The sequence below is a fragment of the Pipistrellus hanaki genome (assembly GCF_964339955.1).
Source record: "Pipistrellus hanaki genome assembly, chromosome: 5".
NCBI classification, from domain to species: Eukaryota; Metazoa; Chordata; class Mammalia; order Chiroptera; family Vespertilionidae; genus Pipistrellus; species Pipistrellus hanaki.
In genome coordinates, this window is record NC_140507.1 from 35,786,384 (window position 1) to 35,811,978 (window position 25,595).

The 25,595-nt window shown below is 37.9% G+C and overlaps 1 protein-coding gene across 1 annotated transcript in view; it reads left to right on the top strand.

Annotated features, from left to right (window-relative positions):
- AFG2A (AFG2 AAA ATPase homolog A) overlaps window positions 1-25,595 on the top strand; it is a gene marked incomplete at its 5' end in the record, with an annotated part of 210,022 nt that overhangs the window by 153,620 nt on the left and 30,807 nt on the right. Inside the window, one exon of the mRNA XM_084886584.1 lies at window positions 16,412-16,576. Coding sequence (XP_084742710.1) covers window positions 16,412-16,576 — 165 coding nt within the window. The remainder of the gene's footprint in view (window positions 1-16,411; window positions 16,577-25,595) is intronic.

Genomic DNA, 25,595 nt, shown 5'->3' on the forward strand with positions numbered 1-25,595 from the left:
GAGATGGAGACTTCCTTTATAAAAGGAAATCTCAGATCTTGTGGCTTATTCAGGAGAATGTGGCTAATGAGAGCAAATTAATTTATGGCATTTGGGTTTTTAATTTTATTAGAGGCTGACCACTTTTAATGGATATACTTAAATAAGTATTATTTTACATCTACATTGTAGAGTTTTTATTAAAAGTTCCCAGCATTTTAAGTTAAGAGTCAATGATAGTGATATCAACATCATTGTTTTTTACTTCATATACCTATAAAACTATGTTTCTTTTTTTTTAATATATTTTATTGATTTTCTTACAGAGAGGAAGGAAGAGAGATAGGGAGCTAGAAACATCTATAAGAGACAAACATCGACCTCTTGCGCACCCCCTACCGAGGATGTGCCCGCAACCAATGTACATGCTCTTGACCAGAATCGAACCTGGGACCTTTCAGTCCGCAGACCGACGCTCTACCACTGAGCCAAACCGGTTTCGGCTAAAACTATTAGTTTCAATATTTAAAAACTGAATGCCATAGTAGTGGTATTTGTCAAATATGTTATTAATATTTTTAGTTTTGTTACCATTTTTCCTATATGCAGGTTGTTTCAAGCTAAGCTCTGAGCTTACAAGATCTAATGGGCACACATCCAATGTAGAATCAAGTTTTCTCTGAATTCTATTTTCCTTTTCCTGAATTTCATTCATACATGCTTAAGCAAATGCATCAAAACATACCCCCATTGTACTCTAACATAAAAATATATTATTTAAGTTTAGATTACTTTTAATTAAAATCATACGTTTAGTCCCACATCTACAAATGTATTTTTAATTTAGGAAAAAGAGGGCACTCCAACAAAACTACTGTTAAGTGAACTTCTGAGCATAACACAAAGTCATGTCCGAATTCAGGTGGATAAAATTAGCTACCACTAAAAATGAGCTATTGGTAGATGTTGAACATGGCTTTGGTAAGACAGGAAATGACAGATAATGGAAAGAACCTAGTGCTCTGCTTCAAAGAAGAGCTGTTTGTTTGCTGCTGTCTCTGGAGGCTTCTGCACCATTGTTGAGGCTCAACACTGTCTCTACCACTTCAGTAGAGCAGGGCACTCCTGACAACCAGCCTTCTAGGAAATGAGGCTTCCTTGCTAGCAAGTCCACATAATACCACTGCACTTTTTATATATAGACTAGAGGCCCGTTGCATAAAGAGATTTGTGCAATAGGCCTTCCTTTCCTTGGCTTCCAGCACTGGTTTTCCTCTGGCACCCAGGACCCAGGCCTTCACTCCAGCCAGAGTCTGCTGTCTTCATCTTCGCTGCAGACTGCAGTCTGTAGTCTTGTCTTCACTGTGGTACTCAGCTCCTGTAGATCCCTTCGCGCCTTCCCCCTCTCCCCCTCCCTCTCATAGCAGGCATCCTGCCCTGCCTGGCCTGGAGCAGCTGGGCAGCCGCCATCTTTGGTCTTCTAATTTGCATACTCATTCTGGTTGGTTGTGTGTGTAGTAGAGGTACAGTAATTTACATATTTGTCTATTATTAGGTAAGATTATATATATACAAGCACACATAGTTAAAAAGGAGATGAAAGGTTGAACATGAGAATTACCAAGATGATTTACATGCCTATCACACAGTTAAAATTGTGTTCCTGCCAGCTTCCTTCAAGGACTCCCTTTTGTTCTGCTAACCGTACTTCTAGGAATTAATACAAGGATATAGTAAGACAAGCAATCAAGATGTTAGTTTAACAGGTTCATTGCAAGATTTGTTTTATGTACTGAATCTGTAAAATAAAACTAATGGTGTCTACCTATCTTAGCGAGTTGCTTTGAAGAGTAAATATTACATATATGGTGAATGTACATAACAGAGTAATGGAAAACTATTAAAAGGGTGATAGATATCTGAATGTACAGGGTGTCTCCCCAAAATGTATACACACTTTAATTTTGAAAATGAAATGTTTTTTCATAAATACTGCCTTTTAATTATTCAAAGTGTGTGTATACATTTTTGGGGTGCCCTATATTAATATTCAATAGTAAAAAAATCCCATGTATTGTATTTATTGGGAAATAAAAGTAGTTTCCATAACAGTAGTAAATAACATAGTTTTTATGTAAAACAATTTATATTACAATGATCTGGAAAATCGTTGTCCAAAATGTTAATAGCGCCATCATTTTGGTGATTTTTACTTTCTAATGAATGTTATTTACTATTGTGTCAAAATTGTTTACAATATGAGTCACTTTTCTATTCATAGAAAGCAGTGTAGTTACTAAACTGAATGTGCATAGCCTTGCTGTTTATTAACAGTATGGCTTGTGAACTTCCTCATATGTAAGAGGTAGTTAATAATAAACTTCCATTGTAGATGTCAGTAATTAACTTTCTTGCCCATTCATGAGTCCTGAGCCATCTTTGGCTCCATAATTGCTGAAGTGAATGCCTTCCTTCTCAGGGGAGTGAGATCAGATTTCTCAGCAGCAACTTCCTTAGTAAAAGTAATGCTGTCAGAGAGGTGAAGGGGTTGGAGGAAACCGAGCTATTGACAGAGCCCAGAAAAGAAGTCAGCACTATGATGCAGAGGAGTGTTGGCAGTCTGGAATCAGATGGCAGTTTCAAGACTATCTTCATCATTTAGAACTGTCATGTTTTAAACATTCTCCTGGTGAATTTCTGGAAAGGGAGACCTCTTTCCATTCATTTGGTTTCACCAATTCAATTCATTTGGTCTCAGAAACTGGAGAAATTCTCTTAGTGGCCAGAATATTATGATCTCTGAACACATAATTATCTGGCCACTCAGTATACTTATGTATAAGGGAATGCTTGCAAATCTTGGTATGTCAAGGGACCAGGAGATAATGGCCCCTAGCCTTTGGCTAGTAAGTCCTCTGCTTCTTTCTAACTACCCACAATGCACTTCATATACATGGAAAAACCTTATTTTAAAATCCCAACTCTGTGGTCAATCTACACTGAGTGGCTAGATTATTATATATGTTCAGAGATCATAATAATCTGGCCACTCACTGTGTGTTTGTGTGAGAGAATGTATATCCTATATAATAAGAGTGGAATATGCTAATTATTTGTTACACCTTGAGGCGTAACGACCAACCACGTAATGACCAGATTACAGATCTGCTGTAGGGAGGGGCAGTGAACTACAAGTGGGAGGCGAAATGCTACAGGAGGGGGCAAGGAAGCAAGCTGGGGGGAGGGGGGGCGCAGGGGCAGCTACAGGAGGGCGGGGCAGTGGGCAGAGAGCTACTGGTGCACTGATTTGTGTGCAGGGATATATATATATATGAAAAGAAAAAACTTCAGATAGCTAACTGAAGTGAATAGTACTCCTCTGTATGGAGGATGTAGTTACAGTATGTCCTACCTTCCCACCCATACCAGAACCTTTACCTTTAGATATGTGCACTTTTCCCTGCCTATTTTTTAGGAATAATCACTTTTTTGTGTGTGTACTTCCCCTGACCGGAAATCAAAGCAGCGACCTTTTAGTACACAGGACAGCACTCAACCAACTGAGCCACACCGGCAAGGGATAGAGATAATCTTTGGTTTTTTAGAACATGTGTGATAAACTTTGAGGGGTATAATCAGACAGCCTTGGCCAGTGTGGCTCATTGGTTCGGGTGTCCTCCTGTGCACCAAAAGGTTTTAGGTTGAGGCACATACCTAGGTTGTGGGTTCGATCCCCAGTCAGGTGCTCACAGGAGGCAAGCAATAGTTGTTTCTCTCTCACATAGACGCCTCTGCCTCTCTCTCTCTCTCTCTCTCTCTCTCTCTCTCTCTCTCTCTCTCTCTCTCTCTCTCTCTCTCTCTCTCCCTCTCCCTCTCCCTCTCTCCCTCTATAAAACAAAGAAGGGAAGACAAGTTATCCTGCATTGCAGCATATGACTCTTCAGCATTTACATTCTTTTCTCTCCTTACATTCCCAGTTAGTTAATACTGAGCAGTAAACCCATGCAGACTTTTTCACTGACAAGGAAATGGTATAACTGTTCACAGCTGTCGCTGCAGAGGTCAGCTGCAACTCCCTCAGACGCCGGATCAAATTTGAGTTAATATCATTAGACCGCCTCTGCCCAAGATAATAAAATTTGAAATCCTGTGTTTTAGGAGGACATGTGTGCAAGTACTTGAGGAAGTTTGTTTAAAATATTTCCTTTTCAAAAAGCAGGAATTTCAAGAAGCAGGAGTGTAGGACCAGGACGGTATACTGAAGACTTTAGTTCAATTTGTTCCCCTGAGAAATTTTAGTTTTATTTGGTGGCTTGGTTGTCACATACAATAGTGACTCTTACAGAAAATATGAAACTGGAGAAATGAAGAAATTCATTTTCTATTTGTATTGGATTGGCTGCAGGTGTAATAAAAGTAGGCAACTGATACTAGGAAAAAGAGAATTCTGCTGCTTTATTAAGCTGAAGTGAATCCTATCTTTTTCTAGAGTTTGAAGTGTTGAGAGGTTTTGCTATAATTATTTTGTTTAGAAAAGTTAGTTGTATAGATTTTGCCATTAAGAACAAAATTTTCATATCTCTCATCTCCATTCTCTAAGCTTCTAATACAGTTTATTTGTTCTTTAGATTCATCTGAAAAATCAATAACTTAGGGGAAGCCTTCTCTAATCTCCCAGAACAAGTGAGATGTTCCTCTTCCTAAATGTTTCCATAGCACTTGGTATTTATACATAGCACTGAAGGCCTATAATTATTTTCAACAGGCCAGGCAATATTGCTTATCTCTGATACATCCAGTGCCAGGCTGATAAAATATTTATTTATTGGCTAATTAAGTAATTTTGCCTTTTAATACAGTTGATTTTAACTAACAATAGTCTTACAAACACATAAACCAACTTTCTATATTCTGCTGCTTCCAACTTCAGAAACTTGAGAATGGTGATATTTTTTGCTACAGCAATTTACAAAGTTGTAGCATTAAGAGCAGAAATCATTCTAAATTGAGTGGGAATTGAAAGCAATTGTAATATTAGGGGCTGTGCTTCTGTTTGGGTAGTTTTATTGCTGTGTTGTATCTAATAGTTGATAAATCCAACCAGTGAAATTTTTTTATTTTTTATTTTATTGATTTTTTACAGAGAGGAAGAGAGAGAATCATCGGTCAGCTGCCTCTTGCACACCCCCTAATGGGGATGTGCCCGTAACCAAGGTACATGCCCTTGACCGGAATCAAACCTGGGACCCTTGAGTCCGCAGGCTGACGCTCTATCCACTGAGCCAAACCGGTTTTGGCCAACCAGTGAATTTTTACATTTGATACTGTATATTCCAGCTCTATAATTTCCATTTGATTTATTTTATACCTTCTATTTATCTCCTCTGAATTGTGCTTTCCTTTAAATACACATAGTAGCTGTTTCAAAGTCTGCTACTTCTAGCACCCTTATGAGTTATGGTCTATTTCTATTGACTGCTTTTCCTTCTAATAATTTAGTTTTCTTATTTAAAATACATCGGGTAAAACTGAGGACAGAGGAGATGGTACTGGAAGTTTAAAGAGAGATGATTGTCTAGGAGAATGGAAAAGTAAATAAACTAGAATACATAAAATGTTCTTTTCCTAAAGAAACCAAAATTAAGAAGAAAAAAACCTATGGTGCCCTGGCCGCTCATTGGTTAGGGTGTTATCCTGATACTCCAACTATGTGCTTGGGGTTGTTCAAGGATTAAACAAAATAATGTATGTTACAAAGAACTAGCACAATGTCTGGTTTATAGCATTTCTATTAAATAATTTTAAGTATTTGAGAAAATAATTATAGGCCTTCAGTGCTATGTATAAATACCAAGTGCTATGGGAACATTAGGAAGAGGAACATCTCACTTGTTCTGGGAGGTTAGAGAAGGCTTCCCGCCTAAGTTATTGATTTTTCAGATGAATCTAAAGAATGAATAGACTGTTAGCCAGAAAAAGAGAGAGTATGATACAGATCATTCTACTCAAAGAGCTCAGTGTTTGAAGACTGGTTGGACAGAGCATTGCATGCTCTATGCAAATAAAGATACTGAACTGACCTCAAGGAGCAATTTTGAGGCTGCAAAACAAAAACTATCTGATTTTTCTACAAAAATCATTAAAGCAAAATTGCCTGTTTGAGACATTTTATATTGACAGTCCTTTTAAGTTTAATGTCCGAGGCAGTATTCATCCCATGACCACACATGAAAAAAGTTTTTAAATGCTTTATTAGAGAATGTAGTTGTAACTTTTAGACTCTTTAAAGATTTATAATATTCAGCTAGATTGCTATTTTTCTCTTTTGCTTTCTTACAGAGAAATCACTTCCCCTCCCCCACCCCCAGAGTAAGTTTGAGATAATTCAATTGTCAGAGCTGTGCTAACCTCTGTCATCCAGCTGTTCTGATTATAATATTTTCCTTCCCTTTCTTTTCTTCTCTCTTCTATTTTCCCAAACCTTCAAAAAAAGAGTTGGGGGTGGGGGGGGGAAATCATCTCTTTTCATATTGATATTTAAGGTAGAATAAATGTGGTTATAAAAGCATCAATCAGCACAGCACTAGCTTGCCAAGCTAAGTATTTGGATTGGAAATCATGTCTCCCAACTGCTTAAAAACAGGAAGTATCTCTGTTAAGTGGTAGGTAGCTCCCTATGGCTAGAAAGGAAGGTCTCTTTCATTTCTTTCTACATTTTTGAATAATAAAACAGGTTCTGCAGTTTCATACATAGGGGCCAAATACTTGCATCCACACACATAAATATATACATATATGCAAAATTGGTTTGCATTGTGAACACACAAACACACACACACACACACACACACACACACACACCAGTAAATATAAATATATGTTAAAATACTTTCAAAAGCTTTAAACAGAATCTCTTTCACAAGCCAGCCCAGGCACATCTTATCCAACAATTCAAGCAAAGCCCTGGGAGCTGTCAGGAACAGCCTATAGGTTTGGGTTCAGTGATTAATTGCCTGAGGAATCCAGTTCTATATTCCATTACATATAATTGTTCTCTTGTCTAAAGGTGTTTCTTTGTTAAGCTCCCATTTTAAATGGGGGAACACATATAACTTGCCTTTCTGGTGTCTAGTCCTTCTTAAAAAAAGAGGAGACCTACTCATCATTGATGTTTCTCTCTATCCCTCTCCCTTCCTCTCTGTAATCAATAAAAATTTTAAAAAGAAAGAGAACTAATACAGTTCACTAACAAAGTCAGATTTACAGTCATTTCCCCCCAGTTTTTACTAAAACTTTACTAATGTTTTCTTTTGTCTAGAAATGTGTCGTGGGATGGCAGTATGGAGTAATGGAGTATGGCTTCATTGCTGAGATCTGGGGGTGTGGAATGGACCTTGTTTCTCATTCTTTGACCAATGACAGCTACTTAACCTCCTGTAAAGTGGGTAGAAGAATATCTCCTGAGTGTTCTTGTAAGGATTGCACAAATTGCCATAGTAAAGCACTTGTCACAGTTCTGAACATATCATAGGAGCTCAGTACCTTATCATTACTAAGCTCTTCAGCTTAATCATGTATGACTTGACATGAATTGAACCTCTCTGGCCCTCAGTCTTCTCAGTAAATGTAGGAGTTTAAAAATAGAAGAAATCCTTGTGATAATACTATCCTGTGATTCTCTTATTCCCTTAATGTCAAATTAAGAAGAAAAAAAATCTTTGTTTTAGGTAAAAATGATTCTTGCCCTCCAGACTGACAGACCTGGCTTGTGTTTACACTGTAGTCTTTGCTTTACTTTGTGACTATCCAGTAAGGTGCTTTCTGGTGCAGAGCTGAAGTAGACTAGAGTGAAACCACCAAGGCTTCACCACTTACTGTGCGACTTTGGGCAGGCTACCTAACCTCTCTCTACCTCAGTTTTGGTATATGTTATCTGTGACATGTTACATTTTGATGAACTGTAGTTGTTGTTTTTTATTTGGAAAAATAGATATCCCTTGAATAACATAAAGTCCAGTGAACCATTAGGACATGTGAACAAATATTATGGTCTATGTAGTATGTGTGGTAGATGTGTGAACCGAGTTTAGAAGTAATATAGAGAGGAAAATAAATCTTTTTTTGTTTTATGCAGAGGTGATTTGAAGGAAGAGCTAGAATTTGCCTGGAATGCATGGCAGAGGGGTGGGTGGAGTGCTGTTCAGACAGAAATCAGCATGTGCAGAGAGGCACAGGGGTGGAAAGGGTGTGTTTTCAGGGAACTACAGGGAGTTCTGTGTTGGTAAAACATACAGGGCACTGAGAGGTCAAATTCTAGGAGAGGATCCTGGAGCAGTAAGCGGAGGACAAGATAATTCCTTCTCTCACCACCACCCTCAGCCTCTACCCCTGTTAAGAACCTATGGATTTATTTATATTTAAGTGTTACAAAAATCAATGTACAAGATGTGACAAAAGTAGGCTGACAAATGTGAGTATGTGAAACACAAGAGTTTATTCTTGTATTATTATGTATTAATTATTGTATTTTCCATATGAACAACGGTAAATCTCCTTTTGCTTCACCTTGTCTACATGTAAGGAAGCACCCCCTCTCCTACCTTATGAAGAACGTTTTTAAAGCATATTTTATAGAGATACTTGAAAGATTAATTGTAATATTTTCTGTTTTCCTCTTATCAAAAAGAAGATTCACTGTTTATAAGAGGAAGAATTAGGATTAGTTCCAGATAAATACTATTTTGGCTTTGGAAAAGGCCCCTTTATTTATTTTTGTATTTAAGTATAGCTATACTATTTTCAGGTGTACAATAAATTGAAGTGGATGAAGAATATATAATTCTAGTAAAAGAACTTTGGAGTGTGTGTGTGTGTGTGTGTGTGTGTGTGTGTGTGTGTGTGTTGAATTATTTTCTTCACCCTTTTGTGCTCACCATCAAGTGCTGCCATTTATTGTGGCCCAGCGTCCTCAACAGCTGCCGTGCAATGCATCAAGTCTTTTCTTGCTCAGCGCCACAGGCTGTTACAGAGCTGAGCAAGCCCCACAGTAGACAGGTAGCCTACAGACTGATGGATTGGTTTGTGTTAATACAAACACAGGCTCAGGTGTTGTCATACAGAAACTCTTTTTTATTTTTTTATTGTTTATTTGATTTCTTTTTACAATTAAATTTATTGGGATGAAATTGGTCAACATGATCATATACTATTAGGTTTCAGGTGTAGATTTCTATGTTACAAGATCTGTATATTGTACTACCCAGCCAAATCTCCTGTCACCATATATTAGGACCCCCCACTTCCCCTACCCCCTTCCCTCTGGCAAACACACTGCTGTTTATGTTCGCAAGAGAAACCCTTTTTTAAATAATTATTTTACAAAGGACAAAGAACGTTGTAACTCTAGCACCTAATCCTGTGCCTGGCACATAGGAGATACTCAGCAGATGTTTACAGAATTGAACTTCTCTGTGAATTTCGAACAGAGCTCTGAAAACTCTCTCAACTCCAGGAGTAACTGAGTTTCTCAGGAGCTGTAATACAATTGGAAATATTGTTGAAAAAGCCTTTTCAGCAGTTGCAAAATATAATCATGGCATATGGTAAGATCCAGATTTTTGGCAAGAATCATTCTCTTTGCAGAATACAAATATATCTAAAAGAAACCCTGCTTTATCTTTATCTTCCTTTGTTGTGGAGAAGGATTGTCAAGAGGGGAAATGTCCAATAAGTTGAACACTTTGGGCAGATCTACTTCAAAGATATCTTTCAATCATCCTTTTCAAGTTCACTGTCTCTGTTATATTTGTGTTTTAAGGCTCAAGGTTGTCCTAGCTATCTTTTTAAAAATTTATTAGGATGGCATTGGTTAATAACATCATATATGTTTCAATTGTACATTTCTGTGATACATGACCTGTATCATTGTGCATTGTGTGCCCACCACCCAAAATCTAACCATCTTCGTCACCATCTATCTGGGCCCCTTTACCCTAGCTTTCTTTTTTTAAACAACAACAACAAAAAAATGTTTATATAGATTTTTGTTGATTTCAGAGAGGAAGGGAGAGGGAGAGAGAGATAGAAGCATCAATGATGAGAATTATTGACTGGCTTCCTTCTGCACACCCCTTACTGGGGATCGAGCCCACAACTCGGCATGTGCCCTTGACTGGAATCAAACCTGGGACCCTGGAATCAAACCTGGGACCCTTCTATCCACTGAGCCAAACCAGCTAGGGCTACCCTAGCTTCCTAACTGGACGCTCAACTTCATTCCTGTGCCACCTACACTGCTGCAGAATTGTTTATTTTCTTAAACAGAAAATCAGGCCTGTCCTTCACCTGTTTATAAACCTCGACAATTTCCTGTGGACTGTGAGACAAAGACCCAAGACCTTAGAATTCCCCACCATATATAAAATAACTGGACCTGGGTGTTTTATTTTACTTCATTTAATTTACCTCCATGTGCCCATGTTTCAAGAATCCTCCACTCATGCTTCCCAACCCTTTTCATGACCTGTCACATATGGAATACTAACCAGAAAAGGTTGCTGTTTGACTACCAGTCTCTGGCCTCTCTGTTCTCCCGGAGCTCCTGAGAGCTGAGGGAAGCAGTGTCCCAGCACACCTGTGATCCATCCATGCACTGCCTCCAAGGTTGGCTCCCCAATGTGACTACGTAAACCATTGCCTGCAGGAATGGTTAGTGTGTTGCTGCTCCTTTAGTTCTTAGTATGTTGTATTCCCTCTGCCTTTGCCCAATGTCTCAGTCTGGTAAATTCCCTTCTTATCTCTCAAGGCCCAGCTCATTTGGATTAGCAAAGGTTTCTCGATTTTTAAAGGACATTTGAAATTCATTATTTCCAAAGTCTTAAATCAGTCAATACCAACTCTTGGAAATTCTCACTTTTTATTTTCTAAACCAGTTAAATAACTTAATTTTAAGGTTAGACAGTTACGTACTGTACTAATAATAATTTTATAATTTTAAAAAATACAAATAAAATTCTCATTCCTTGGCTTTTTGGAAACTGGTTCTTTCCTCTATATACTCCATGGTATCAAATATACCCATTTCAAAGGGATTACTTATTTAAAGGATGATGTCTGTAGTACAAATTATATTATTACTACTTATTCCATTAAAAATTAAAAGATCTCAAATGACTTTTTGTGAAAAGGTTTACTAAGCTAAAAGCTGTAAGAGAAGAATTACAAAAATTAGTTTCCTTGGTTTAACAGAGCCTATTGCTTAAGTGTAATTTAGCTTGCTCTCTGACAGCATCTTCACTTAACTATTTCTGCCTTTCTAAAAATGGTTTATGTATGCATTAGGTAAATATTGCTGGGTTTAGCTCATTAAATGATTGGCCTTCAGTCTTGTAGCATCCATCAGGTTGCAATTTGATTCTCTCCTCACCCTGAATTTCTTAAAGTAGAAATTATTCATGTGCTTTTTCATCTTTTCTACTACTGTCTTAGCCTGTTCGTTAAAACTTACTGCATTTAACTCTTTGTTGACTTTTCTTCACTTTTAATGTGTTTTTAAAGGTAAGGACCAAGTCGTGTGGCTTTTTTGTATTGCTAAAAGTGCTTTGCACACTAAAAAGTTGATCAGTTGATATTTCTAGTTACTTTTAAATATGTGGATATTATAGGATTTTGTTATTCAAATTTTATATAAAACTTGTTTCTGTTTCCTAATATCTGTTCAACAGATAATTTCTTCACCTCAAGTACAATTTATATTCTTTTTCATTAACCCAAAAGTAATACTAGTATAATGAAGAGTGTTCCTTACTGGGGCTTACATGATTTTTACTAAATATTACTTATTTTATTCTAAAGTTGATTAACTCCCTTCAATTTAATTAAACTTTTAGGGATGACTGGTTTATATAAAAGACATTATATAAATGTATTCCTGAAACATTGAGAATTTAAGCCTTAAAAGATAGCAGCTAATGTGAAATAAACCAGAGAAAATCAAATACTATATGGTATCACTTATATGTGAAATCTTAAAATAAGAAAAAAAGACCAGTTTTATAGAAGCAATAGAATAGTTGCCAGGAACTAAGGGGAGTGGGGAATGGAGAAATGTTGGTCAAAGAGTACAAATTTTCAGTTATGAGGAAGTTCTGAGGATTGAATCTTCAACATAGTGACTATAGTTAATAACATGGTGTTGTGTACTTGAAATGCGCCTAGAGTAGGTCTCATATTTTCACCACACAAAAAAGAGTTAACTATGATGGCCATGTAATTACCTTGATAGTCATTTTACAATGTGTATGTGAACAAATCATCACATTGTACACCTTAAATATGTACAGCTATATGTATCAATTCCTCAATAAAACTGAAAATAGATAAATATTTTTAAAGCAAGCAGCTAAAGTCAAAGATACAAAACATTTCTAGATGTCAGCTATGTCCATCTCTATGCTGAGTGATCTGGACCAATATCATGAAGAGATTTAATTACTATAGCTGTGTTCTACGGCTTCCTCTCTTAGTGATCCCTCGATCAGATTTCTGTTGAAAAGAACGAGTATTTCCTGTATTTACAGGGCTCAGTCAAGTGATAGGGATAAATATACAGGAAAAATAATAGTGATGATAACATCTAAAGTGAACCATATATACCATGTGCCAAGAACTGTGCTAAGCACTTTATATAGATTATATCATTCAATTTATACATTTATCCTCTGAGTAAATACTATTGTAGAACTGTTAAGGATTTTAAAGTACCAATAGGTTTAAATTATTTGTCTGAGAGAAGAAAAAAAAAGAAGAAATAACAAACAAAAAATAAATAAAAATAAATAATTTGTCTAGACAACAGCTAATAAATAGTGGACCTAGAATTTTAACCCAGTTTAATTTTAACCCCGTCAGCCAATTCTTTTGGCCTTCCTTTTAACCTGTATGCCATATTACAAGTTACATATTTGAAAGAGTCATAGAAGTTTATATAAAAGAGAAAATGATTAACCTGAGACTTGAACAAGAGGAGGAGCTTGCCTGGTAGCTAAGAAGATAAAATATCATTCTGAGCAGAGAGAAGACTATGAAAGACAAGGAGGTGGAAGATATCCTGGTAGGTTTGGCCAATTGAGTGGTTAGGTGCACTGGGAGCCATAGGTTGAGAAAGAAGTAGCTGCATATAAGGTTGGAAAGTTATACCAAAATTAGGCAGGCCCAAAGTACCGTGCTTGAATTTGACTTTTCTCCTTGAGGGTGCCATTCATTAATGGTTAGAAAATAGGAAGTTACATAATTTTCAATTAGAATGATCACTTTAGCAGTGATGTGGACAGAGAGAGGGAGAAGAAGGAAAGAATAAAACTGCAGGCAGAAAAACATCTAGGCACGGCAGCTAAAATATTTTAAATGAGATTGCCTTGGCTTGACTTTGTTGAGTAAACATTTACTGAGTGCCTTGTCTGCGCCATTGCTGAGTTTACAATGTGAAATAAAACAATATATACCTTTCATTACATATAGCCTACAATCTGGTGGGAAAGTCAGACATTAAAGAAACACAAATCTATATAATATGACCGAAGGCTCAACCAGACCAGAAAGTAAGTGCTGCTGCTGGCGCCCTGACCCAGCAGTAACTGCCTAGGGGGCTGCAGATCAGGCCCAGAGAGAGGCCTGCAGAGAGAGAGGCAGGGTCTGATTCATAGCCTCTGTGGCAGCCGTTGGTCAGAACTTGCCTCTCTTTCTCTCTCAGGATGGCCAACAGCTGCACCTCCATTTCTCTCCAGGCCTCCACCTTTCTGATCAGGCCCCATTGATAGGCCCAGAGATGCTGACTGGCATAGAAACTGACCAATCAGAATCAAATCTGAGTCAACTTTGAGGAGCCAATGGCTGCCTAGGAGGTGGAGCTTTTGATGCTGACTGGCATAGAAACTGACCAATCAGAACCAAATTGGCTGGCAGAGGAGATTAGTTGGGGACAAGATCTGGCAGGCAAGGGAGGGCAGTTAGGAGTGATCTGGCAGGCAGAGGCATTTAGGGGTGATCAGGCCAGCAGAGGCAGTTGGGGCTCGATCAGGCCAGCAGGGGAGGGCAGTTAGGGGCAATCAGGCAGGCAGGCAGGTGAGCAGTCCCAGATTGTGAGAGGGGTGTCTGGATTGGGCCTAAACTGGTGGTTAGACTTCCCCCGAGGGTATGTGCAGACTGGACTGAAGGAACTCCTGCCCCCCCACCCGCCCCGTCCCATGCATGAGTTTCATGCACCGGGCCTCTTGTATATAACAAAGAAGATGGAGAATAAATGAACATTTTAAAAGAGGTATCATGAACCACACATATTAATCAGTTGAATTTAGTAGGAGAGAGAGAGATGCCTAGAATAAATTAAAGGTTCCTTTTAAATAAATCAGAACTGTTACCAAGAATTCACCTCTCTCCCCAGTTTCTGGCACTATTTTCTCTTTGGATCATGAGACATTGATATGTGTTTTATTGGAGCAAAATGTAAAGACTCAGTGCTGCTTTTCTTATCTAGAAGAAGACACTCCCCACACTTACATAAACACCCTTGTTGATCATTTTAAATGAATGGCAGCCATAGGATCTGGTTTTTCAGTGTCTGCTTTAATACTTTGGTCTGAACATGTATTTCTATGCTAATTAAATTAGATTTGAACATTGATAGAATATGAAATTACAGGTATTAAATTTCAGAATCTCTTAAAACGAGCCCCGAAACTGGTATATGGTTGGGTCAAAAAAAATCGTTAATGTGAAATATTAGAAATGCTTTCAAGTTCTTTTTGTGAAAGTCAGAAGCAAAGAAGTTAATAGTATTTGTCCAATTAATTAGTACAATTAGTAAAATAGGACACATTTTCAGTAATGACCATGAAATAGAAGCTGTGGGCATGACATTGGGTAAGATACTACATTGGAGTCTTACAATTGGGGCTGGAAGGTCATCAAATACCGTGCTTCTTAGCCTTTGAACACAAGAAGATTTCAGGTGAACTCCTTGGAATTATTTATAAAATTGTGTGAGGATGTTTTGTCATCTGTGTAATTAAAGGGGAATTCTTATCAGATGCACATAGGCTTCTCTTATTAAAAAGCCATCTCCATTTTTACACAAGGAAACAGACTGAATGAGGTCTTGAATAAGTTCTCTTGAAAAGGCATTTTTCCCTATGATTTTTTAAAAAATAGAGTTTTAATGTAGAGGCCACCGTATCTGTGACCTTGGGACCAGAGGGTTCTGAGTATTAGGAAGCCTTGGCTTGGTTTTTCATTGAGAGCTGTCTTGTGATTTTAAAATAACAGAATCTGCCATCATTCAGAACCTGCTATCATTCTTCCATCATAATATCTCAGGACAGTATTTTTAAAGAAATTCTGAGAAGGCTGTTAATTCATTAAGGGTTCTACAAGAAGGGAAGCTCTTTTTTTAAGCTCACTTTCACTGACAAGATCAGGCCAAAAAAGCTTAGCTGGCTATTGGCCCAGACAACATTATAGTCATTGAAGTGTGCTCAGCCTTGCACTGTCCGGGTATTAGGAGGAAAAGCAGAGATGCATGCTGAGTGTTGTTACAGTGACTTAAATAAGTCTTTTGCTGTATTGTTCATTCATCTATTAGAAAGGGAAGTTTAAATGACCTAGAATATGACTTTTTCTAGAAGGGTGAAAAGGATAACTTAAACTTTATAAACAAATAAAGCAAGTTATCCACAGCTGTATCCCAAGCCACTAAAACAAGGTCTAGAACATAATAGATGTATAATTTTGATGAAATAATTATTCACATTTATTTTGTTATCCATGTCATATTTCAGAATAAGAACATTTTTCATTTGTCCATGGATAAATTGCATATTGTACTGGCAAGATAGTAAAGTACTAGTAAAAAAGGACTGATTGAACTTTGAGACTCCTGATTTCACCCCAGTTTCTGCCGTTTATTGTGTGACCTTGGGCCTCATTTTCTTTTTCCAAATGGAGTATGATAATATCTACTTCACCTACCTTCCCTCTGAGTTTTGACAGTCTGATCATTGCTTCTCTGTCTCTGGATCTGTTACTGTTCATCAGTTTATGTTGTTCATTATATTCCAAATGAGTGAGATCATGTGATATTTATCTTTCTCTGACTGGCTTATTATACTTAGTATAATGCTCTCCAGTTCCATCCATGCTATTGCAAATGGTAAGAATTCCTTTTTACCACAACATAGTATTCCATTGTGTAGGTGTGCCACTCATCTGCTGATGGGAACTTAGGCTGTTTCCACATCTTAGCTATGGTGAATTGTTTACTAACTATGAAGAATAGTGGTTTATTGATGAGATTCTGGACATCCCTTACTTGGGCACCTTTCACATGAAACATCAGTTTTGAACTTGGTTAATCCACAATGCCCCATCTTCTTTCCAGGCTTTGATGCGTCCTGGAAGAATCGATAGAATCATCTATGTGCCTTTACCAGATGCAGCAACAAGGAAGGAGATATTTAACCTGCAGTTTCACTCAATGCCAATAAGTCAGGACATTGATCTGAATGAACTCATCCTCCAAACAGACACATATTCTGGAGCAGAGGTAAGAAAGTTCTCAAAATTTATTAGTGGGAGGAAAGTGGTGGTATGGAGTCATTAGCAAAAAGACTGCTTGATGCCAATTGTTTTAAATAACTATATATTAAAAAAATATATTAAAACAAGAAATGGGGAGAGAAACCAAGATGGCAGCATAGGTAAACACCTAAACTGCACAACAATTTCAAAACTACAACTAAAAGACAAACGGACATCATCCAGAACCACAGGAAGGCTGGCTGAGTGGAAATTCTACAACTAGAAGGAAAGAGAAAAGCACATTGAGACTCAGAGGAGCTGCAGGAGGCAGAGGTACTGAGACGCGTGCTTAGAGAGGACTGGCAACTGAGCACGCAGCTGGCTTTCTCAAGTGGGAGGAAGACAAAAACTCCCGACCGTGCTGAACTCCAGTTACAAGTGAGACTCTGGGGACCCAGACTCACACTTCTGAAACTGGACTGTCAGGAAAGAGAAAAGCACACTGAGACTTAGAGGAACTGCAGGAGGCAGAGGTATGGAGGCGTGAGCGTGGAAAGGGCGGGCAACTGAGTACAAGGCTGGTTTTCTCAAAGGGGAGGGAGACAAAGCTCCCGACTGCACTGTCCTCCAGTTCCAGGCAAGACTTCGGGGACCCAGACTCATTCGGGGACAAACTGGACTGTCTGCCAGTGGGTGGAACTTGAGGGCGGCTTTCTCTCAGAGGTGCTTGAAGCGATTACCGCAGGACACTGAGACCCAGGGGCCTCTTAGGGCAGGGCTGATGGGAAACCAGTGCTGTCTGCTCTGCTCTGAGACTCTGCCCCAACCAAGCTGAGCACAGAGGCTTTTGCAAGTCTTGTCTCACAAGGGTGTCTCTGCACAGAAGTTCTCCCATCGCAGACACAGCTGAGCCTCACAGCCAGTTGGCCTGGAGGTCACCCAGTGATACCATAACAATCAAAGCTTAACTACAACAAGACTATGCACACAGCCCACAGAGGGGTGCACCAAGATGTCCACCTCAGGTAACTGGGTGGCCACCTCAGGTAACTGAGCCACTGGGCCCTATAGGACACCTATCAACTCAGGGAAGCAGCCAAAATGCAGAGACAAAGAAACAGATCACAAGTGAAAGAAATGGAGGAAAACAAACTACTGGATATAGAGTTCAAAACCATAGTTGTAAAGTTTTTCAAGAATTTTCCAGAAAGTCCTAAAATTTAGTGAGACCCTCGAGGATATGAAAAAGGGCCAACTAGAAATTAAGCATACACTGACTGAAATAAAAAATAATATACAGAGATCTATCAGCAGACTAGAGGAATGCAAGAGTCAAGTCAAAGATTTGAAATACAAAGAAGCAAAAAACACCTAACCGGAAAGAAAAAAGAATCCAAAAAGGTGAAGATATCGTAAGGAGCCTCTGGGACAACTTCAAGCATACCAACATCTGAATTATGGGGGTGTCAGAAGAAGAGAGAGAGCAAGATACTGAAAACCTATTTGAAGAAATAATGACAGAAATCTCTCTCCACCTGGTGAAAGGAAGTGCACAGAACCTTAAACAAAAGGAATCCAAAGAGGACCACACCAAGACACATCATAATTAAAATCCCAAGAGCAAAATTAAGAGAAAATATTAAAAGCAGCAAGAGAAAACCAATTAGTTAGCTACAAGGGAGCACTCATAAGACTGTCAGCTGATTTCTCAACAGAAACTATGTAGGCCAGATGGGAATGGCAAGAAATAATCAAAGTGATGAATATAGCAAGAACCTACAACCAAGATTACTCTACCCAACAAAGCTATCATTCAGAATTGAAGGGCAGATAAAGAGCTTTACAGATAAGAAAAAGCTAAAGGAGTTAATCACCACCAAACCAGTATTACGTGAAATGCTGAAAGATATTCTTTAAGAAGAGGAAGAAGAAGAAAAAGATAAAGATAAAAATTATGAACAACAAATACATAACTATCAACAAGTGAATCTAAAAATCAAGTGAATAAAAAAATCTGATGAACAGAATAAACTGGTGAATATAATAGAATCAGGGTCATAGAAAGGGAGTGGACTGACCATCCTCGGGGGAAAGGGGTGTGGGAAGAGACTGGACAGAAATCATACACCTATGGATGAGGACAGTGGGGGGTGGGGGTAATGGCAGAGGGTGGGGTTGGAACCGGGTGGAGGGGAGCTATGGGGTGAAAAAAAGAGGAACAATTGTAATAATCTGAACAATATTTATTAAATTAAAAAAACAAGTAATGCACTGCATGATAGGTGATCACTAAATGAGATTGCATTTTACCCTACTTCTGTTATATCTCAATTGTTTTTACCTGGCTCCTGTTATTGCTCAAAATGTAGTTTTCAGAAAAGTAGCAGGATTCCTCTTTGGAGCTTCTTGAGACAGTAGCTTCCAACTATACTTCTTTGAACTTTGATCTCTGGGCCTATCACCGTGGTCGGCAAACTGCGACTCTCAAGCCACGTGTGGCTCTTTGAGCCCCTTGAGTGTGCCTCTTTTACAAAATTCCACAGCCTGGGCAAGTCTATTTTGAAGTGTCATTAGAAGAAATTTAAGTTGAAAAAATTTTGCTCTCAAAAGAAATTTCAGTCAATTGTACTGTTGATATTTGGCTCTGTTGACTAATGAGTTTGCTGACCACTGGCCTAACAGATGGAAATGACATATACAGCTGCCTACTGTTTTCTCATAGAGATCATATAAGTGAAATTAGGATATCATGATAGCACTCTGAAGTTCAAAAGACCTGGCCAAGAGATTGTATCATTATTATCTTTTATCAAAATTTTGGGAAATTATCTCAGTCTACTTGTGTATTGTCAGAAATTCTCTTATAAAAACTGTAAAAGAGATAGTCTACCCTAAATTGAAAATATACTCAATAAGAGCAGCCAGAAGAACTCTGAAAATGGAAGGTTTTAAGTATGGCAGATAAACATTTTATTTTTTATTTTTTTTATTTATTTTTTTATTTTTTTTATTTTTGGTCCTTAGCAACTGTTTACTTAGGCTGTTTTTATTTACAAAATATAATTCCATTAAAATAATTGTGCATCTTTCTACATGCAATAAGAAAAGGACAGACTTAACAGAAATATCTTCTTAGTACCATTGTCAAAGTATATTTATACTGGGAAATTGCTATTTTTTTTATCTAAGATATTGTAGATTCTTTCATTCAGAGTTATCTAGCAGATTGGAACTGAATTCTATTTTGCTTGCTATTGTTTTTCTCTCTCTGCTATAAAATCCAGAGATTAACACATTACAGGTTGTTTAGTAGTGCTCAGAGAATACATACCGTGTTTCCCCGAAAATAAGACATCCTCCAAAAGTAAGACCTAGCCCAGGGGTCCTCAAACTTTTTAAAGTGGGGGCCAGATCACGGTCCCTCAGAGAGCTGGAGGGCTGGACTATATGAACTACTAATTCCTACTGTAACACCTCCGCTGCGCTCACTGCCCAAAAAACCTGGCGGGCAGGATCAGACTCCTCTGCGGGCCGCATGTGGCCCGCGGGCCGTAGTTTGAAGACCCCTGAAGCCCATGGAAAGATAAGACATCCCCTGAAAATAAGACCTAGCGCAACTTTGGGAGAAAAAATTAATATAAGACACTGTCTTATTTTCGGGAAAACAGGGTAGGTCAGTTTATACAATCATAGATCATAACTACCAAATAGATTCCAAAGGAATTTGTTTTGCCTCAGGTATGAACTATGTATATTATGTTTCCCTTTTAGGTTTTTCAGTTGCACTGGGAGGAGGAAGAGGGAAGCGATGTAGAAAGTAGCTTAAGATGCAGATGAAGGGCGTTTACTTTTTAAGTTCTATCTGAAACAATAGTCCTAACTAATGAGCATCTCTTTGGCATGACTATCCATTATGATAAAATGAACATGTAACTACTGTTGACTGACTGCTGCCACATTTCAGGAGTTCACTTTTTGATGTGAGACCAAAGGCTGGCATCATGTACATGATATGTCCGTTTACAGGAAATGGCAAGGAGAAGACACCATAAATCTTTCACTTTAGCTGAATGAGCAGGAAGAGTAGTTAGCAAGGTATAAATGTGTCTTTCTCACTTTGAAGTAATTTATGGCAGTAACAGAGAAGAACAAAACAAAAATCAAAGCCAGTGAGGTTCTGTCTGGCTGAAAGGAAGAAACTCAGGTGGTGCCAGGAATTACTATACCTGCTTGCTAGTTCTTATGTGGTGCATGCCTTATTTAGTCTAAAATACAAGCACATTCGTTTCTGAGTAATATTTATATCAGATCTTCTAAAAATAGTCACAGGAAAAGTACCAAAAAATTCTGTTCTTCCTTGAATTACATTTTTCGTAATTCATAATGCTTGAGTGTGGGAAGGGTATCCCACTGTGGTCCTAATTATAATTGGTATCATCAAAATTTTGTTCCAGAGCTATATCTTACTAGGTCAGGGGTTTTCAACTTTGACAAGACAGGTTTGTATAATACTTGGGGGGTCTTTTTGGGGGGTGCCCTATTGTTTGAGAACTATTATCATTTTTTTTAAATCTTCAAATTGCCCTGGCCATTGTTATTAAGTGGTTAGAGCATCAGCCTGCATATCAAAGTGTCTCAGGTTCGATTCTCAATCAAGGGTAGGTACCTTGAGTTGCAGGTTTGCTCCCTGCCCTGGATCCAGGTGCATGCTGTAGACAACCAGTCAATGTGACTCTCTCTCACATCTATGTTTTTCTCTCTCTCTCCCCCTCCCTCACTCCCTTCCACTCTCTCTGAAAAGCAATGGAAAAAATACCCTCTGATGAGGATTACCAACCAAAAAAAGTCTTAAAATTAATAAATAGGATATGTAAGAGATAAAATTTAGCTTCAGATAAATACATGATCTCATCCCTGCCCACCCCATCAAAATGAAACGGTGCTGTAATGTTGAGAGCCAAAATTAGTTTTGATTTTTTTTAAATAATAAAAGAAATTCAAAGCTAGAACCTCAGTCACCCGCCTCCTACAGACTCATTGCTTTACCAGTGATGTAACTAATTTATTTTCTCCCCAGGCTAAGGCCATATCCTTCAGCAGAGAACCTTCTACATCGCATATATTTAACAGTCATTAAAGTAAAAAAAAAAACTAAACCAAAAAAAAGAAAAAGATTTTTTAAATTATATTTAGGGAAAATTAGCTTTTATTCTCATTTGTCATAAGAGGAGTCCTCTAACATTGTAGCAATGCACCCTGCTACAGGCACAACCAGTGTTTCAGAGTTCAAAGTATCTCCGGCCACTTTTGGTATCTATGATAATAAAAGCATAATATGCTAATTAGACCAGATGTCCTTCTGGAAGAAGCCAGGGCTGTGAGGTTGCCTGCACATGGCCAGAGGGAAGCCAGCCCAGTCCCAGGTGCCGGAGGGAAGCCATGCTGGTAGCTGGGGAAAGGAAGGCCTACACTTGCACGAATTTCGTGCATCCGGCCTCTAGTAAAAATGAAAACACAGATCAATTAATTGTCTTCACAGGAGAGTAGATTAACCAACCTTGTTCTATAAAGCTTACACAGGCCCAATGTTTGAAGTAGCTCCTTACACCCTTCTAAGTTACTCTATTGTCTCTTCCTGGGGAGGGTATTCAGAAAATTTGAGCATTTGGGTAATCATCAGGAGAGCCCAGGAAGAAGTTTGTCGCCAGCTGGAGGAGGAGGAGAAATGCAGCACTAGGGAGCCTCCAGCATCTTTCAGTCCTCCCCGCGCCCACCACTCCCCTTTGGCCAGGGCCTCATTGTCTCTGGCTTCTTGGCTGTAGCTCCCAGTTAGTGGAAAAACATGTTGCTATTTAAAAGCAGTGGTAAGGACAGATACAGGTCATTATACATTTGTCCATACTCATAGAATTTACAACACCGAGAGTAAATCTTAATGTAACTGTGCACTTTGTGTGATAATGGTATCAATGTAGGTTCATCATTGTAATAAATGTACCACAGTGGTAGGGTATGTTGGTGATTGGGGAGCCTTTATGTGTAGGGCAGGGGATATAATAGAAATCTCTGTAACTTCCCCTCAGTTTTACTGTGAACTGATTTTAAAATTGTTTTTTAAAAACTATGTCATGCACAGAGGCAAGGACCATAATTAATATGTATAGCACTGTAATGTTTATAAGAAGAGAAACAGATCATGTCTTAATCTATTATTTTACACTTAATTATTAGCAACTGTCTCCAACCAATTCCTTGTAAAATTGTGGACAATTCTGTATATACTCTTTTGTGAACCTAATTAACCATTGATTCACTTTTTTAAAGACGATTTTTTATTTTTCAATTACAGTTAACATACAATATTATATTCGTTTCAGGTGTATAGCCCAGTGATTAGACATTTATGTAACTCACGAAGTAATTTACCCTGATAAATGTAGTACTCATCTCACAGCACACACATAGTTATTACACTATTACTGACTATATTTTCTATGCTCTACTCCACATGCCCATGACTATTTTATAACTAGCAATTTTTACTTAATTCCTCCCCCCCTTTTCACCCATCCCTCAAAACCCCTCCCATCTGGCCACCATTAAAATGTTCTCTGTAAATAAAAAAAAATTTAAAAAGCAGATGGGAATTCAGCTCAAGAGGAAAAAAATGTCTTTTTTTGGTTATAGCTATTGTTTTCTTTGCTTTAATTTTTTTAAGGTATTTGTAGCAGATTTCACTCCATTTTTTTTTTCATTTGTCTTTTATCAAATTATCCTAATTACTTTAGAAAAACTTTTACCACCAACAAGAAACCAATAATCACAAATAAATGGACATGAACCCTAGCTGGGCACAGCACCTGCGTGCCCTGGGACAGGTGACGAGGAAGATACGTTATTTCCTCCCTGTGTGGGATTTGCTAGGTGGGCAGAAAGCTGATGTCTATAAAACTGAAGTTGAATGTTTGTTAGTGTTTATCTCATTAAATGAAATTGAGAATATATCTAAGAGCCACGTATCAACTATATGTTTTATAAATAGCATACGCAATCATAACATTTTTTCATATGTCAAGATTTTAGGATTCAACTTCCAAGACAGGCAGTAATTTCTTAGTGGGGGAAAAAATAATTTTAATCTTGCAATTGAGTAGATTTCTAATAGGATGGTAGCTCCTGTTAGGATGGTTTCAGGTAAGTTATTAACTTCTTTGAAATCTCATTTGTAAAATATCTACGTACTTTTTGAAAAATATATATTTTATTGATTTTTTACAGAGAGGAAGGGAAAGAGATAGAGAGCTAGAACCATCGATGAGAGAGAAACATCGACCAGCTGCCTCTTGCACACCCCCTACTGGAGATGTGCCCGCAACCAACGTACATGCCCTTGACCGGAATTGAACCTGGGACCTTTCAGTCCACAGGCCGACGGTCTACCACTGAGCCAAACTGGTTTTGGCTATCTATGTATTTTAAGAAACCTGGAATCTTGGAATCGTTGCCAATGACCATAAATACTTTTTTACTGTGGCCTAGAGATCTTAAGTGTAGCACCAGGTTTTGATAAAAATTCTCCTTAGCAAACTTTAACAATTTTCTATTCAATGGAAAAGGAAGTTTTACCTCCTAAGAGATTCCCAGACCCAGTTACTTTATTTTTTCATCTGTTTGGTTTTTCTGCTTTTCAACAGAACACTTAGTCAAGTTCAATATCTATGATTCTGGAGGCATTAGGATAAAAACTATTATAAAGTAGAATATGTAGCAGCCACTTTTCTCCTAAACTCTTTGTTAGGAAAGTAAGTATAAGGTTCAAAGTTATAGTTTTGTTTATTTTAAGTTACAATTTTTAAAACTTCCAGTTTATGAAGGTGTAAACATTCTCTATGTTTCCAAACTTCAACTCCTACTTAAATTGGCAATAAAAGAGCCTTAATTCATCTTACCTGAGGGCTATCTCAGATCGGATGTTTACAGCAAAGCAACTCATCCTCCAGAACACCCTGTGCTGCCATACCTCTAGTGCTGACTCCTTGCCAGGTGCTTAAAACTACTGTCAGATTACTAGAAGCATTAGTCAGAAAGGAAGTGGATGTTGAATGAGAGGCTGGCTGGCAACAAACTTCATACAGCATTTCATAACCAGATACTGCAGCCCTTTTATAGGGAAGCGCATATATCAAGGCAACAAGTTAGTTAAGACCTACATAATGACCTAGTCCTCCCAAGACTGGCCCCGGGCTAAAGCTGTATCTACGAACTACTCAGGCCAGAGGTCTTGCAGATTGAGGCAATTTACCAATCCACCTGGGTTCTCCTCTCCAAATTCTCAGGCTTTCTATTGACTCCAGAATTGCACAAACGATTCATCTATTTTTCTTCATCTTCAAAATTGATAAAATTGGGGAGGATTCTACCAGCTTGAGAGGAGCTTATGGTATAAAAAGATATGCAAAACATACTACTAAGTCTGTAATGCAGATTCTGGTTGAGTTGGATCTTTTTTATTATTTGAAGGGATAGAAGGCAATTTCTAATAATAGTAATTGAACTATGTTCAAAACTCATGCCACCAATATATGCGAAAACTGTTTCTTCTTTTAAGAACATTTTGTACTATGTGAAACTGCATTAGTTAAGCAAAATGGGTTATGGAATGAGAAAGATCTAAATCCAAATGCAAAACTTGTCCACTTCCTCATCTGTGGCCACTCTCCTTACACTAAATAAAGATATGAGAGGCTCTACCTCATAGAGCTGTTGTCCAGATTAGATGACATAATTCATACAAGGTGCTTTCCTAGTAAGCACCTGGCCAATGTCTAATAAATCATTTTTGTTATATTTTTATAATCAACAAATCCAATTTAATTATCTCTAATACTAAATTTTAAAAAAATCATTTTATTGCCTTAGATTTTATGAATACTCATGAGTGTTTCATGTGTATGTCATATTTTTAGTTTTGATGGTGTGTTCTTTAAATTTAAACCATATTTTATAGTTATATGCAGCATTTTTTCAGCTGGTTTACTAGTACA